Source organism: Cavia porcellus, unplaced genomic scaffold, assembly GCF_034190915.1.
Source record: "Cavia porcellus strain 051 isolate PalLab524CR breed Dunkin Hartley unplaced genomic scaffold, mCavPor4.1 scaffold_7, whole genome shotgun sequence".
NCBI lineage: Eukaryota > Metazoa > Chordata > Mammalia > Rodentia > Caviidae > Cavia > Cavia porcellus.
Window position 1 is genome coordinate 33,029,187 of NW_026947490.1, and position 17,161 is coordinate 33,046,347.

The window sequence follows — 17,161 nt, forward strand, 5'->3', positions numbered from 1 at the left end:
TCATGAAATTTTAGAGCAGTTTTCCACAGGATGCTTTGTAGAAGGTGTCACTCAATTCGACCACATTGACTAGAGTTCCATATTGATGCAGCTTGAGAAGTCCACTAACGTGCCAGGGTCCATGATAGAGGTTGAGTTTTTCTCCTGAAATTTTTTCTTGTTAAATTTTAAATGATGTTTATTTCATCCATTGTTTTTCTGTCCTGAGAACTACTTACCTCCTCCTGCACCGTTGGCAAGAACTCTACAATTGGTAGCACTCACAGGCTCCAACACTTTCTCCGTGTCGCTACAGAACACTCTGTGTCTAATCACTTATTTTTGTGCGAAATTGTGCACCTACATGTGGCTGAAAAAACCTGATAATTTGATCCGGAGTCTGGCTGCAGTAGAGTTGCAGCTCATTAGAACGAATGGGCTGACCGTGGGGAAGCAGGTGGCAAACAGTGCGGAGGTGTTCATGAGCCACCAACTAGGATTTCTGAAATTTGCAATGCAAGCATAAAAGAATGAGGAGAGGGTGTAAAAAGAAACAAAGGTGCATACAAGGATGAAGATGCTGTGGGTGGCCCTGGTCTCAGGACAAGTTTTCTGGAAATCATTTGTCTTACGAATATATTGCATCCGCTGCTTGTGCTGGTGCAAAAAGTAAATCATGGAGCCACTGGACCAGATCATAAGTGCAGAACATGAAACTTCAGGCAACAACACAAATTCTATATATAATACTTCTATGATTCCATCCCTAAACATACAAGAACAGTATCCAAAGTCTTCTAACTCTGTGATATTTATGCTGGTATATTTCATGATGCCATAAAACATAAAAATACAATTTATCAGCATATAGAGAATCCAACTGAAAAAAATCGATAAACCAATGTTCTTGGGAAGTTTACCTTTAAGCTCCTTCCAAATGGAGTTCATAGGGCTGATCTTAATATTCTGGAAGACACTCAGCAGGCATGTTGTGCTAACTGAGACACCCCTCGCCACTCTGTAGACATATGAAAGAAGTATGCATCTACTAACTTGACAGAAATACTTTAGCCCAAAGCCTTGCATTGTCTGTGGGATTCCCCTTGACAGCATGATCAGCGTGTTGGCTATAGTTAAGTGTTCTGCTATTAGATCTGTAGGCCTTAACTTATATGCAGTGAAGCACAGAGAGAGATAGTGGAACAGAAGGACAATGTTAGCTAAGATTCCAGTGACTGTCTGAATCAGAAAAACCATTCCAATGAGCAAGCTCCTAGGTTTCATCCTGCTATGAGAATGTAGGGATGCTCAGTCCATGGGTGATTAGAGATGGTAAAATTTGCATATGGCTCTGTGATGGTTTGGGTTCATTAGGTACAACTTAGCAATAGGGGAAGGAAAGTAGCAGAGGGATCCACACTATGGCTGAGCTGGTGTTAGTTAACTTGGGTGAAGCAACGGTATGAAATGAAAAGAATGCAGAACAGCTTCTTGGTATCAGAAGGATATGAATATCAGTAGGTCAATAATTTTTACAAGCAAATGGCAATTAACTTGCATATAACATACAAGAATCCACCTCTAAAATTGAAATAACATCAGTACTGCATATTATATTTAATATAATATTAAGACTACAAAACTTGGACTTATAGTGTGTATTTTAGGAAATACTGCAAAGAAAACATCTGTGCATATTTAGTTCCTATACATTTTAAAAATTTAGTTCCATATTTACTGGATCCATATACATGAAAACTGTAAGTACAGAAAGCAAACCATAAAGCATTTTCAGAAGAAATTTGAATTACTAAACAGGAAAACAAAGTTCACACAAAACAAGTTGATCCTAAGTAGAATACTAATCAAAATATTAAAGTCTGTGGTCTTAGCATATGAAAAAACAATTTAAACACAACAAATATTCATTAACATCAAGGTGTGACAGGACAAACAGTTCCTTTTAAAACAAGAGTTTCACTTCATCATGAGAGAAAGAAAGCTCACTTCCAGTGTCTGAAAATTACTACAAATAATTAACAGATAGACAAACACAATAGAAATATGTGTTCAGAATGAATCAAACAGGCCCTTAAGAAAGAGGCTATGGAATGCCCGTTGGTCATTTTCAGAGTAACAGGAAAAAGTAAAAAAATGCTACTGCTTTTCAGCTTTTAGAATTGTGTAACAACTGGAGAGCTAAAATGAAAATAACAGAAAATGTTACCTTTACAAAATGCAGTTGCTATGCCAGGACTCTCATACACCTTTGGTAGGCTTGTCGATTAGAACAAAGATGCTAAGAAATTGTTAGTGTCTAATAAAGCTGGAAAGATCAGAATATAGTTAAAAAATATCGTTTTATTCCTACATATAGGGCCAACACAAATTTTTTAATGTGTTTCAAAAACAAAAATTCTCAATTTTACATACCAGTGCTATTTGTAATTACTCTACCTTAAAATAGACACACATGGGCATTTTTAGCCAAATTAAAGTCACTTGCCAGGTATTCACTCAATTTAATGATGTAAATAAATTCTAATCAATAATTCATAATAATGTGCATCAAAACAGATCATGTGTTAATACCATATGGGACAAAAAATCTACTCAAAAACTTGATGTTGCATAATTGTATTTATACAAACCACAACAAGATGGAAGTGATCTGCTCTTCTTGAGGTCAGGATAGGATGTGCTGAGCTGAGCTGGGAAAGCAGGGGAAAAAATGGTCACAGTGGAACTCGTCATGGGTGAACAATAATCTGTCTAAGACCTTGAAGCTGCAAAGCAATGTTCAGATCATGAAACTTCACTGAGACATTTGCTGGGAACCTTTGTATCTACCTTTAAAGTAAAAAAAAAATCCTCATGAGATACTACTGCAAGTCACTTAAAATAATTATGCTTTACCTCTATTTCCTAAGCGCATTTTAAAATACTAAAGTAACATTACATTATGTTTTCTTTCCATTTTGTGCTGCAATTTCTACATTAGACAAAACAATACCCTGAGAACACACCATACAAAATAAAAGGTTCATCTGTGCAACTACAAAAACACCAAGAGAAATTTAAAAACAGACAGGTTAAAAAAGTAAAAAGAGTGTGCCAAAAAGCATGAAAAAAATCAGCACATTTATGCTCAGTATAGTATTCTTAGGATAAAGTAATTCTTACAAAAGGAAAAGCCATGTGTTTATTTAACAGGAAATCTGGACCGCATTCCAATGAAAACATTTTTGGAGCTAGAACTTACATGTCATGGTTAGAAAAGTAATTATGCAATTAAAATCAAATGAATAGTATCAATAAATACATAAAACTGTGTTAGCATAAAAGGAAGCTGTCAGTACTCATCCCAAATAATTTTAAAATTTTATTTTGAAAATTTTCAGTATTATCCTTTCATAGATGACAAACATGACCAGTAGTTTGCTTTGTTGTTTGTCTGTTGCTCTGTGAATGAAACACAGGACCAGTCCTGTAACTTAGTTACATTAATTATCATTTTAATTACATCTTGACAGAGTCATACAAAGTTCCCCAAGCTGTTCTGCAAGTCCCTATCTTCCTGCTTCAGGTTTCTGGGTAGTTTATATTGGAAGCAAACACCTCTGTGCCTGAGTAATCACTGTGTCTCAGGTTCTTCTCGATGTTACAGAGAGTGTCACAGGCTTTGTGTGTGGAGGAGAGGCTTCCTGGGCTTGCAGACTGAGAGTCTAAGATTAGCAGGTTCCACTGGCTTGGCCTCTTGTGATGGCACCAAGGGGAAGCTCACTATTCCTGAAATGTAAGGCAAAGCCTCACTTCAAACAGCACCACAGACACACATGATACAGGGCAGCTTCCCTCCCTGCTGCTCTACAATGATACAAGTCCTACTGGTGTGTCCACAGCAAACCTCCTCACCACAACAAGAACTGACTTTGTCCCAGAAGACACTTGGAGGACACCAGCCACATGCACGACTGCAAATACCTCCTGTGGTCAGCAGGCCATGGCAATCTTAGGTTCCTGGAGGCCAATCTTGTCTCCCACTGAGGACGTGGGTCTTCAGAGCCAGAGGATTCTGCATTAGAGTCTACCAGGGTGAAGCCCTATATGTTACACTTCACCACTGCTGCTCACCAAGGACAGTGACTGAAGGTTTCCCTGCTTTAGGATTCTTTAATGCTCTGAATGTCTAACTTAAATCACATGTGCAATGGAATGTGAATGTTAAACTTTAACCTTCACAAATCACTGTGGCAGGAACTACTACTGTTCATTTCATGTGAAAAATTAGGCAGCTTTACCACAGACAAGCTAAGAGCTTTGAAAAAATTGGCTCAGGGATAGAGACAGGGTGGGGAGTGAATTATTTCTAGCTGGACACAGAGACAGTGTCCTAACCCTGGGATTCTCCTGACACAGTCTGTGTTCACACTACTTATTAGGGCTCCTAATTTTGTTTTAGTGCCAGGAAAGTCTATATCAAAATTCTGGCATTGGGATGGGACCTAATGTCAATTCCAAAATTGATAATATTTGGATATCCAAATAATATGTGCATACCTACAGTGCACTCTAATACCATAAGTATTTAGCCTGTTTTGGTTTAATTTAGTAAGGAAATATTGGCGTACCATTAGAAGAAGTTGGGGTAAAACTTATTTGCATGTATGTTGGAGAAAAATAAAAAACTACTTATCAAATAGGTTCTTAAGTAATTCTGTGCTTTTCTGAAAACTAAGAAATGAAAACCTTGTATGACAATTAAGTAAGAGAAAAACTAAAGTTTAAATTCTGGAATCATATCCTTACCTACCTATTATATAACATGGTACCATGTAATTATTTATTATTATTATTATCATCTATCTTTTGCTATCAATGAAGTTTCATTGGTTAAAGGTATTGAAATACCTGCCATGTAATAACTAATGTGGAAGCCACTTTATATACAATTAAAATTGTAGACTTAATATTGGGAATGAAAATGGAATGCCTATAAAGCAGAGACTATATTACATGATCCACTGTAACCTGTCACATGTGCTCCTTTCCTCAAATGCAGCTGCTCTGCTTGTATGAGCAGAGGAGTCTATATCGGTTCTCAGGACTCCATGGTTTATGGGAGACTCACTCATGTCTCTGTCTTGGAGTTCAGGCCCAGATTCAGAGGCAGCACCTCCACTTCTGCCACCACTGTGCTAGTCAGACTCAGTTCCTATATGGGATTATATGGTGCTAGGTCCACTCTATTCCTTACCATGAAAGTGGCAATTTTAGAGACACCCTCCATAATAACACAGGATACATTCTCTGTGTTTTTCTATAATAGGAAATACATAGGAGGAAGACTTTAGATTGACTTTCCTACACCAAAGCACTTTGAAAACTAATTTGCTTATATTGTATTATGTCATATTGATGATATTAATTGTATTAAATTCATAATACATTAGTGATGCATTGGTTTAATTAAAATAGGAGCCACAGAGATGAACATAAAGCATGACAACATTTACTCCTTTACAAGCCCAGCTCACTTATATCTCAGGCTTTATGATGCCTTCCTGAAAGATTTTATTCGTGGATTTTTTCCAAGTCAAAAAATTATTTTTGCCGACATGAAAATTCACTGCTGCTCCAATAGTCACCTTTTCTCACACACCTTGCCTCTCAAAGGAAACAGAAAAGGCTTACCTCACTCATTCCTCGTTCTGAGAATGGGGGACTTGTGCAAACCTGGGCAGCCAGCATGGATGTGGGATGGAAGGCAGTGAGTCCCTGAGATCAAGCTTTTTGCTTTGGTGACCTCACTCCCCACAGACTGTTAGTATCATCTCAGCTTTAGAGAGGACAGCAATGCAAGCCTGGGTTCCCCATGAGAATTCTGAAACTTTCTCCCAGTTGATAATTTGAATGTTCAGCGGTTAGTAACAATCATCTCCATTTGAACTCTCCCTGTGCCTGCCTCTCCTCTCCACTTCTCATTCTCTGGTGGCTGCACTCTACTCTCACCTTGTATGACATTAACTTTTTCAGATTCCACATTTCATGGCAAAAGACATCTGGTTCCAGTTTTTATATGCCTCCCTTATGTCCGTTGGTAAATTGTTCCACATGATTGTGAATGGTAATTTTTACTCTTTTATGATGACATAGTAACCTCTGGTACATAAAATGTATATCTAACATGTATTTTCTAGGCATATACATATGATGGGCATTTCTATTGTTAAAGTTTCTTCAATATTGTGAATAGTGCTACACTAAAGAGGGGTAAATAGAAGCAATCTAAAGACCTTTTTGCTCATTTCATTGCCAACATTTTAGTTTTTAATCCATTGTAAAGTGATTTTGGTTTCCAGTGAGAAAAGTGTGCCCAGAATCATTCTACCTGTACTGATGGAACTCACCCTGACAATTACAAATGCTTTTTAGTTTAGTAGAAAATCAGCAGATTCTGGCTGCATGAACCTCTGATCTGTTCTACTTGTCTAAGTGTCTGCTTTTGTTTCAGTACTATGCTGCTATTTTTATTACAGCTTGGTAATACAGTTTTGAAGTCAGGTAATGTGACACTGCAGACCTTATTCTTATTGAAGACTACTTTTGGTATTGCAGTCATTTGTGGTTGAATTAAAATGTTGAGAATATTCATATGTCTTTGAAGCAACCACAAATTATGAAATGATTATTACATTATTACATTAAACTCCTAAAATGCTTTAGATAGATTTTCATAATAGTATCAGTACTTCCAGTCAACATGGTATACCAATTCAGTTATTTTTTTCTTTTAATGCTTACAGTTTTCCATGTAAAGCTTATTCTTAGAGTGATTTTTATTTATCTTACCATTGAAACAAATAAAATACAAATGATTTCATGGTGTTTTTTCTCCCTTAGTCCCTTACTAACATTCAGAAACACTACTGATTTATTCCTGCATATCTAGATGAAAGGAGGTGGAAATATCAAGGAGCTTGGAAATTCTTCACAGGGATGAAGTTCTTAGGCCAATGAAAGGAAACCAGAAGAATCTAAGTGTTTGTTTTGTATCTCTGCATGCTGGTTCACTGGAGTTCTGAAAAGAAGTAATAATTTTTGTAAGTATGGGATATGGAAGGTAATATGTCCATGTCACAAAAAACATGTTCAAGTGAAGGGGAAAGAATATTTGGATGTAAAATTATTTGTAGACATGTAGAATGAAGCCATCTTTTCTCTTGTTCTCTTTTGAAGTTGAAAAAACAGAGCTGCATTCTTTGAAAGACCATATCCAAGATGCCAGAATGAATGGCCGGGAGGGAAAATCTCTCAGATGTATAAAATATTATCAGCAAACTCCTGGTCTAGAGCAGCTGACCCTGGCTGATAGAGGTCTTCACTGAGCACAGTTCAAGATACACATAGAATGGAAGTTGTATGGATCATTAAATAAATGTATCATTGTGATACTCAGTTGAAACACTTCCAGATTTAGCCACTTGTGCTAACAAAAACCTACTACCCCAGTTAATCAAGATTCTGATGCTGGGTACCACAATTTGCAGCCTATGTGAGCAACTTACCAAGGTCTTGTATAAAAAGATTGAAAGAGTTGTCAGTGTAGCGGAGTGGGAGACCACTTCTGGTTTCCAGGTCGAATACAGTCCATCCACCAAGGCACTTCCAATTTTATCTTTTGATGTTTATAAGGCCAGGGATTTATTTCAGTGGCTCAAGTGTTTGCCTAGTAAGCATAAGGTCATTAATTTGACGACAGGTACCAAAAAAAAATCTTAAAAACACATATTAAAACATAAAGTCATGGGTAAAAAAGAGAAAAAAGATGCTTAAATAAATAGAAACATACAAACAGAAAAATGAGCAATGCATATTTATTGCTAACTTTCAACCTTTGTTGCACAGGTATTGTTTCTGTGCTATCATTTGGAAGACAAATTTGTACATTCATTGTGGCAAACAATCTGAGACTTCTCAAAAGTTAAAGTAGAAATAACATAGAATCAAACATTTAAGATTCTGGAGGTATATGCAAATAAGAAAATTTTGTATTTAAGAGACTTTTTCATGCACATGTCTTTGTCACATTATTCATTATACATATTAGGCAAATTTCAAGAAAAATATCCATTCAACAATTAGGACATGCAGGATGAATGTAGGAGGATATGTATATGAGAAGTGAATATCATTTACCATTTGAAAAAAGATCCTTAACATTAATGAACCTTGAACACAAAGATGAAAGCAATAAAAAAAGTACTGATTAACCTCCAGAACATGTATAATGTTAAAAGTTTAATGTGTCAAAGGAGATTGTAAAACAGTAAGTAGGTACCAAAGTCTGGGATATGATAAATCAGGTATGTGTTAAATTTAGTACTTACAATTATATAGGATGAATAGTTGTAAAATTCTAATAATGTACACCATGATAATATACATATGTATGCATATATATAATGCGAAAAATTAGTAACTAACACAACCCTCAATAGCATCTACATGAGATCATAAATGTGTGAGTTTACTGGATTAAATAATAATTTTAGCCTATATATATAACATGTTCTTAAATTTATATGATGATTTTCCCTTTAAAAAATCCAAATAAAGTCCTCTTTCTCTAATGTCATTTTTGTTCTGATCAACCTAATTTACTTGTTTATACAATACTTATTCTTTTTTATATAAATGCTTCCCATTGCATCATATTTATTTCTGTGTATATTTCATAATTTTTAATCACAACCTCCTTTCTAATGAAACTTGCAATTATTTGGACATGTGTCTACATAGGTTGTGCTCTGCTCTGCAGGTTCATTTTACATCCTTTTGTACTGGTTCCTCTGCTCTAGGAGGTAATTCCATTGATTCTTTAGTGTGTACATGTCATATCGCCACATCTAATCTGTGTTGATTCATTCATTTTGCTCCCCAGGGTGGAAAGCCCTTATTAATGCCTCCAGCAAAAGCCAACATTTTCAGAGTAGCTACATCCCCAGTGTTCTCACTTAATTTAACACTCATCTCAACCTCATCATTATGAGTTTAGGGAGTTGTACAAATGGTGTCCATTGTTTTGCCTATGGGATCCTGACATTACAGCACTTATCTCCATCCTCACTAGGTGCATCCTGCTGTCTTTCCACTCCTTGAATCAGCATGTCCTGAGTGATGCAGCTCAGGAGTCCGTGAGAAATTAGGTAAGAAGTTTTGTGAGACAAACAAATTGTCACAGGGTCCAGGATGCAGTGGTCCTTTGTGATTGCATGTGCCTCCCGCAGGTTCAGGCTCAAGCTTCCCTCTGGCCTCTGTCAAGAGAGGATGGAGGGTGAGCGCCTCCACCACTTGTTGCTCTGCTCTTTGGAGATGCTCATCACAAACAACATACTTTTAACTGTTTCTGGGAAGTGGAATTAAGGAAAAGTTTTTGAATGACTATTCAGAAGCTTGGAATCATGCTGACAATGCAGGAGAGCAGATCTTTTCTGTCCTATGGGGAAATGAGACAAAGCATCACATTAGTTTGTCTCTATGTCTAGCTTCCTCCTCACTCAAAGACAATGGTACATGTGTCTGTCATCCTGAAGCCACCATCCTAGTAATGTAAAGCTGACAGTTGTGTGTTTTAGTCTAAGAGGCAGAGTCTTCAAGGAAAGCAGGGGCACCAGTGTTCTGCAGAAGGCAAGTTAGGAGGGTTGATCTGATCTGCACCAAAGCCACACAGAAAGGACAAGGGACCCCTAAGTCCATGGACAGAGATGATATGTTTCAGTATAAACTCATGAAGGATTTAAATGTAGTTTCTATGTGGTTTAGAACATATGGAAATTAACTTATCTCTTATTTCCATAGAAAAATCGCAGAAAATTGTTGGTATAGCTTCTAATGCAAAGTAACATAAATGTACACCTATATAGCATACAATGTATCTAGCTTAGTTATTCCATTTTATACATAAATGCTCAAGGAATAGTAACTGATTAAATTTTCTCCAACTTGGATGTGATGTTTGAGTCACTCTATATTCTTAGTAAAAATATGTAAAATCCATGAAATTTTGTAGTTTGTTGATATTAATGTATAATTTTTTGTTAATCTTATTGATGTAAACTTTAAGAAATTCAGCATTTTCATGGTTATTTCTACTGTAATTTGTCTTTTTTGTCATTTGTGTTGATTCCTGTTGATACTTATTTACTGACAACTATGAGTCTTACACTGTTTTGTTTGCATCATCTTGCAGATGCTAAATTGCTATTTCCTGGTCCCATATTATTTTAAAGAGATTTTTCCTTTAGTGAGCAAAAAATATAAACCTGGCTTCAAGGTGACAAAGGGCATTTTCAGTTCATTCTAGGAGTTTTGTCAGATATCAATGGAATTTTTATTTCTTAGACATCTTTATAATGCTTTTTGCATTCTGTTTCTTTCCTAAATTGTTCATATAAGGTCTCCATAATTTTCTTGTGCTCCTCTATTTTTTTGTTTATGTTTAGTCTTTTAATTTGTTTTAAAAAGCAAAAGAGAAAGGAAAGAAATGATACAGAATTTTGAAAAATAGTAAGAAATTTACTATACTACTATTATTAAAATTCATATTATTATCTGAGAATTAATTTTTCAGATTATAAGATTTAGGCAGAAATAAATGATCAATGAAAGCACAAATTGTTATTTTTGATGAACTAACAGATATTAGTAGTATAATTATCATATATATATATATATATATATATATATATCAATGGACATGTAATCTTTTCCTTTCTTCCTGTTCTCCTTTCTTCTGTCCCAGTTGTTCTTTCATTTTGAGCAGTTTCTTTCTTTACCTTATCACAATATCTATTGTAAATTTTGGATATTATTACTCTTTAGGTTGTTTTTATACTAGGGTGACAATAACATATTTACTATCGTCAGTTGGATTTATTTCACTTATTAATATGGTTTTAAGTAGCCTCCATTTACCCATAAAGCCTCAAGATTATCCATTTTATAGCTGAGTAATATTCCACTGTACCACATCTTTTTTATCCACTCCACTTTTGATGGGTGTATCAGTAGGGCCAAAATTAAGAACCACATAATCATTTCTATAGATGCACAAAAAGCTTTTGCTAATGTCCAATACTCATACATTACAAAAACCTTACAGAAAATTGGAATAGGTGGTCTTCCATCAATGTAGTAAAAGCCATCCATGACAAACAAAATGCCAGCATATTAAGCAGCCAAAAACTGAAAGCTTTTACTCTAAAATCAAGAACAAGAGAAGGGTATCCATTATCACCATTCCCATTTAACATAGTGCTGGAAATACTAGCCAGAGCAATTAGACAAGAGAGAAAAATAAAAAGGAATAAGGATAGGAGAAAAAGAAGGTAATTGAACTCATTTGGGTCAGAAAGTTAATTTTCCTGTTCACCACATGCCTCTTGAGGATATTCCAGGCCTTCATGATTAGAGCTAGGACTTCCAGGGGGCTGAGTTAATGTAAAAATTGAATACAACTGTTTGCAGTCTCACTGTTTGAATGTCCACTTTGTATGCTTTGATATTGTGACTTGGGCAACTATCTCTAACATGATAATCTGTAATCTATTAACTGGTGATTTCTTACTGTTTTTTTTTGTAGTTCTGTATTACTTGTACCCTTATACCACTTCATTTTGTTTTTTCTCTTTTTCCTTTTAAATAAAATTTTTAAAAATATGAAAAAAAATTCTCTTGCGTGAGTATCTGCCCTGACCTTTCCTGGGCCCTATATCCAGTGTTGAGTCTCGGTTTCCTATGGGTTAGAACTGCAAGTGAGAACTATAAACATTTTAATGAAAGAAGATTTAGCATATTATGAAAATACATTATCTTTTAAGCAATTTAAGATTTTCCATTCAATGTGAATAATTTTTGATACATCATGTGGATAAATTGATTGACAGAAACAGTGACAAGAAATTTCACATTGTTTTTACAAAACCAACATTGAGAGTTGTGTGAGTTTAATTCATGTAGAGAGGTAAAACTTGGAAGAAAAATTGAAGAACTAATGATATATCTTCTGGAAAGACTCAATTTTATTACCTTGTCTAAAAATATTAAATAGCAGCCATTGATCATGCTGATTTTGAATTATATGGTCATCCAAATTTTAAATATAATTATGAAAATCTAATAGAAATACATAGAACTACATGCCTTTGTTTTCTATTTAGGAAAAATTCTTGAAAGGGAACAGAACCATTTAAAATATACCAGGAAATGATAAATCATATTACATTAAAATTAATAATTTTTTTAAATAACAGAGAGAAAGAAAATGGAGAAAGACAAATAATAAACCAGAAAAGAAGTTTTTTCTGGTATACAAAAACTCATAAAACCCGTAACAATAATTATGTGTAACCATGATTGGAATAGGAAGATAAAACACTGTCTTCCTAGAAGATACAAAGAAGAGAATAAATATATTTAAAATGTATTCAATTTCCTTGTCAACTAAGGAAATTAAATCATGCCCTTATATATTCCTAGAGAAAAAAGAAAGATACACATAAATACACCCTTAGGAAGATGTGTATTCAGTAGGAAACTCATATGTTACAAGACATTGTAAAAATTATTAAAAGTATTTTGGGAAATTGTTTGTCAGTACCACATAAATTTGACATATAAAGATTAATGAAGTCAACATAACACTGCTTATGTATGGAGTACAAATTATGCATGCATCATAAGCATATTTTCTAGACTTTACAACTCACAGCACACAGGGAAAATTGTATGTGCATCAACCTGAGAATGACTAGCTCCCTGGCATTCTAATAGTACTATTCAATCCTAAAAACACATTAAAAAATAAATAACAGGGAAATGGAAAAAACAGAATTCTGTGGTAAAGAAGATCTAAAAGAATATGCACAAATACAGATAAATTTGAAATAACATATGGAAATTGAAAGTGACATACAAAGTCTGCCTTGTGTCTAATATCTGAGTAAAGCATTAAAGAAAAACAAATTCTCTGTGTTCTCTGAGGGCAAAAAAGTGATTGCCCATGAAGGGTGGCACCAGTAAAGGGCATGAGGCAACATCTGTGGACTGAATATGACCTGGTCTTGTCAGCATAGTAATTCATGGAAATAGTAAGCAGATATTTTGATATTGCTTTCTTGTTGCCTAAGTAAATTTTCTCATTTCTGAGATATTTGACGCAAAAAGCCAAAAGAGAAAACATGTATTTAGTTGTATTGGTCTGGGGTCATTGTTTTGCATGTATAACTGAATAATATTGAGCCTTACAGGGCAAGCAAACCCAAGGACTCCAGTAAGTTGTATTTGTACTTCCGTTTGCTTATAGGTATTGTTAAATTTCTTTTTTTTTTTTTGTCTGTTTCATTTTTATTGGTACGGGGGATTGAACTCATGACCACCTGTTTGCAAGGCAGGTGCTTATACCGCTGAGCTAAATCCCCAGCTCCTAAATTTCTTCTTTAATTTCCCTGTGACGCAATGATTGCTCAAGAGTGTGTTATTCAATTTCCATTTGTTTGTGTGATTTTTGCTATTTATTTTATCATTAAGTTCTAGTTTCATGGTGCTATGATCCAAAAACATACTTGGGAAAATTTTAACTCTTTTGTATTTATTTAAATATGTTCTGTGGACTAGTATATGGTCTATTTTAGAGAATGTTCCATGTACTGCTGAGAAGAATGTGTATTCTGATGCTGTTGGATGGAACACTCTGTATTTGTCTATCAAGTCCATTTGTTCACAGGTGTGATTCAGTTCTTTTATTTCTTTGCTGATTTTCTGTGTGGTTGATCTGCCCCTTGGTGTGAATGGTGTGCTAAGGACTCTTGCTATAATTGTGTTATTGCTAATTTGATATTTCATCACTGTTAATACTTGATTAGTATAACTGGGTGCACTGGAATTTGGTGCATAAAAATTTAAGATTGTTATCTCTTCTTCTTGAAGTTTTCCCCTAACCAGTAGGTAATGAGCTTCTTTATCTCTTCTGATCACTAATGAAAGCAGTCCTCAGAGGAAAATTTATTGCACTGAGTTCCCACATCGGAAAATACAATGAATACAACTAAATAACTTGATGCTACACTTCAAACATCTAGAAAAGAAGATCAATTCAAGTCCAAAGCCAAAAGAAGGGAGGAAATTATAAAATTCAGAGCAGAAATTAATGCAACAGATAATAAGAAAACAATCCAAAGAATCAATGAATCCAAGAGCTGGTTCTTTGAAACAATAAACAAAACTGATAATCCCCTAGCCAAACTTATTTTAAAAAAGAAAAAAAGCTCAAATTCAAGAAATAAGGAATGAAAAATGCAATTACTCACACTAGAAATACAGAAGATCATCAACACCTATTTCGAAAACCTTTACTCTCTTAGGTGTAATAACACAGAAGTTATAGACAGATTCCTAGAAACATATGAAGTACCAAAGCTAAGTAAAGAAGATGTAAAACTGATGAATAATCCAATTTCTATTAATGAAATTGAAAATGTAATTAAGTTCTTACCTACAAAGAAGAGCCCAGGCTCAGACAAACTCACTTCAGAATTCTACAAGAAATACAAAGAAGACTTAATGCCGAGACTCCTCAAACTCTTCAATGAAATTTAAAGGGAAGCAACCCTTCCTAAGTCATTCCTGGAAGCAAATATTACTCTACTACCAAAACCTGAGAAAGACCCAACTGAAAAAGAGAACTACAGGCCAATCTCCCTAATGAACACAGATGCAAAAACCCTCAATAAAATATTGGCAAATAGTTTTGAGCAAATCATCAAGAAGATCATCGGAGAACTGTTTTCTTCACCTGGGGACCAGGATCCAGCTGCCTGTGGGTCGGATAAGTCCAGCAGAGGTGTGGAGCTCTCCTCTTCACCTGCAGGCGCGCCTCCTCTGGCTCCCTGTTGGCCTGGTAAGACCAGTGGAAGCAAGGAACCCCTCCAAGGCCTGCAAACTGTTTTCTTTGCCTGGGGCAAAGGATTCAGCTTCCTGTCAAAATCAGTGACTTCTGGGAGAACATGGCAGACAGATATCAGCAACTACCGGAGGCTGTCTGAAAGGCTCGGCTCAGAAGTCAGGAATGATGCAGACTAAGGAGACATGAGCCAGTAGAGATATGCTCTGCTGACTCAGGAATGAACTGGGCTGAGAGAAACCAACTTGGAATGCAGTCCTGGCACTAAAATAGGAACAGAAAAGACTCGGTGTGGAGGCTGGACCCCGCGCCATTGGAAACCGCGATTTGGGTTTCCCGCTGTTCTGCGGCTGGCTGCCTCCACAGGGGCTCCGCAAGGAGAAACGCACAGAAGCTCTGGGAACGGGAGTCTGAGAACGGGGTCGAAAACAGGACGGACAAGGAGGCGTACACTGACTGGTGGCGAGGTGAGTGAGAGAAACTGACACTCTACCACAGTTTGACTCCAGCGGAGGACTTTCTGGGCTCGGGCAGTCCTGTAAGAGCAGGGCACGGTGGCGACTCCAGCCACACATTCCCCTCTCGGACGGGATTGGTAAAAAGTGTCTGGCCTGCGTGACACTGCGGGCAGACTCAGTAGGCTGGCCTAACCCAGATCCCAGAGCCTGACGGTGGCCCGGAGGAGCGACTGACTCCCGCGTAGGCTGCCTCCTCCGCAACTCCCTGGTGCGCAGCGGTGGGCGGGAACACCTTGCCAGCGCAATTTGATCAGGCTGTGGCTGACAGGCAGGGAAGCGGGCCTCCTATGTAAGCTTGCATTTTATAAGGAACAGAAAATATGGGGAAGGGAAGCAACAAGAAAGGCTCCTCAGCCCCCAATTCTGAGAAACAGGCAATAGTGGACACCGCACCAATATACATTAAGCGCCATATAGAGAGCCTCATAGACCAATTCAGGAATGAAGTTATCAACAACCTGAAGCTAGAAGTATGCAGAATAGTTAGAGAAATGCTAAGCACCACCCAGGAAAAAACAGATGGTGGAATGGAAGAACAGAAAAAGAGGGGAGAATTGCTTGATGGAGAAAACAGAGAAAGCATAGAGTATGTGAAGCAGGTTCAAAGGGACTATCAAGAAATTAAGAAGTCTATCCAAGACTGGCATAACAGCTTGAAAGAAACTAAGGACAGACTATCTGAACTGGAGGGCAGACTTGTAATATGGGAGAATGAAATGAAAAACTTCTTAAAAATAACAAAGAAACAAACAGCAATAATACAAAGACAAGAAGATGATAAGAGGAGCCATAACATAAGGATTAAGAACATAAAAGAAGAAGTAGGGACACAAACAAGTGAACTACAAAAGCTACTCACAGAAATAATCCAGGAGAATTTTCCTAATTTAGCAAAAGGTAAAGATACTCAGATGTATGAGGCATACAGGACCCCAGCTACCTACAACCCTAACAGAGAAACACCCAGGCATATAATAATAAAAATTCCAGAAATTCAATACAAGAACAGAATATTAAAAGCTGTAAGAGACAAGAAACAGACCACTTACAAGGGAACACCCATCAGAATTACAGCAGACTTCTCTGCACAAACCATCAAATCACAAAGAGCATGGGGGGAAATAATTCAAGCTTTGAAAGATAATAATCTCCACCTAGATTGAGATATCCTGCACAACTGTCCCTGGAAATTGGTGGAAAAACGAGGTGCTTCCAGGATAAAGAGGAACTGGGGGAATTTGCAACCACCAATTCAACCCTACAGAAAGTATTGCAGGATATTCTAAAAAAAGAAAAATACAAAGAACCCAGAAATAGTGGCGGGGAGGCCACAACGAATGGAGCAGAGAACAAAATGAAGAAGACAAACTGACAGCTACTGACAGAAAAAGAGCTCAACGGAAATGAGACAGAAAAGATTGGATGATAGGAACAGCTATTTTGGAGAAAATGACATCTTAATAGGTAATACTGATTTAGTACCATCTTGTTTTGAAGTCTCATCTAGCTTTTGTTCTTCTGTCTCCAATGGTCTAAATAGGTTGTATCTTATTGGATTTTATTATGTACGATAGTATAAGCAAAAACCTTTTAAAGACAAGGAGATTATACAGAAACCATTGTTCATTTTCTGTTAGTCGATTCTAAATACTCTGTAATGCTGTCATTCTCTTAAATGGTTTTACATTGTTTTGATATTCTT

The 17,161-nt window shown here is 36.3% G+C and overlaps 1 protein-coding gene across 1 annotated transcript; it reads right to left on the minus strand.

The window, feature by feature from the left end:
* Positions 1 to 339: 339 nt before the first annotated feature.
* Cavporv1r619 (vomeronasal 1 receptor cavPorV1R619) lies at positions 340 to 1,263 on the minus strand. The gene has a single exon (NM_001167403.1). The coding sequence runs from the start codon at positions 1,261 to 1,263 to the stop codon at positions 340 to 342; it is 924 nt and encodes a 307-aa protein (NP_001160875.1).
* Between the last annotated feature and the right edge of the window lie 15,898 nt (positions 1,264 to 17,161).

Excerpts from the sequence above, each read along its gene's own strand:
- Cavporv1r619 (NM_001167403.1), bottom strand. The coding sequence starts at position 1,263 with ATGAAACCTAGGAGCTTGCTCATTGGAATGGTTTTTCTGATTCAGACA.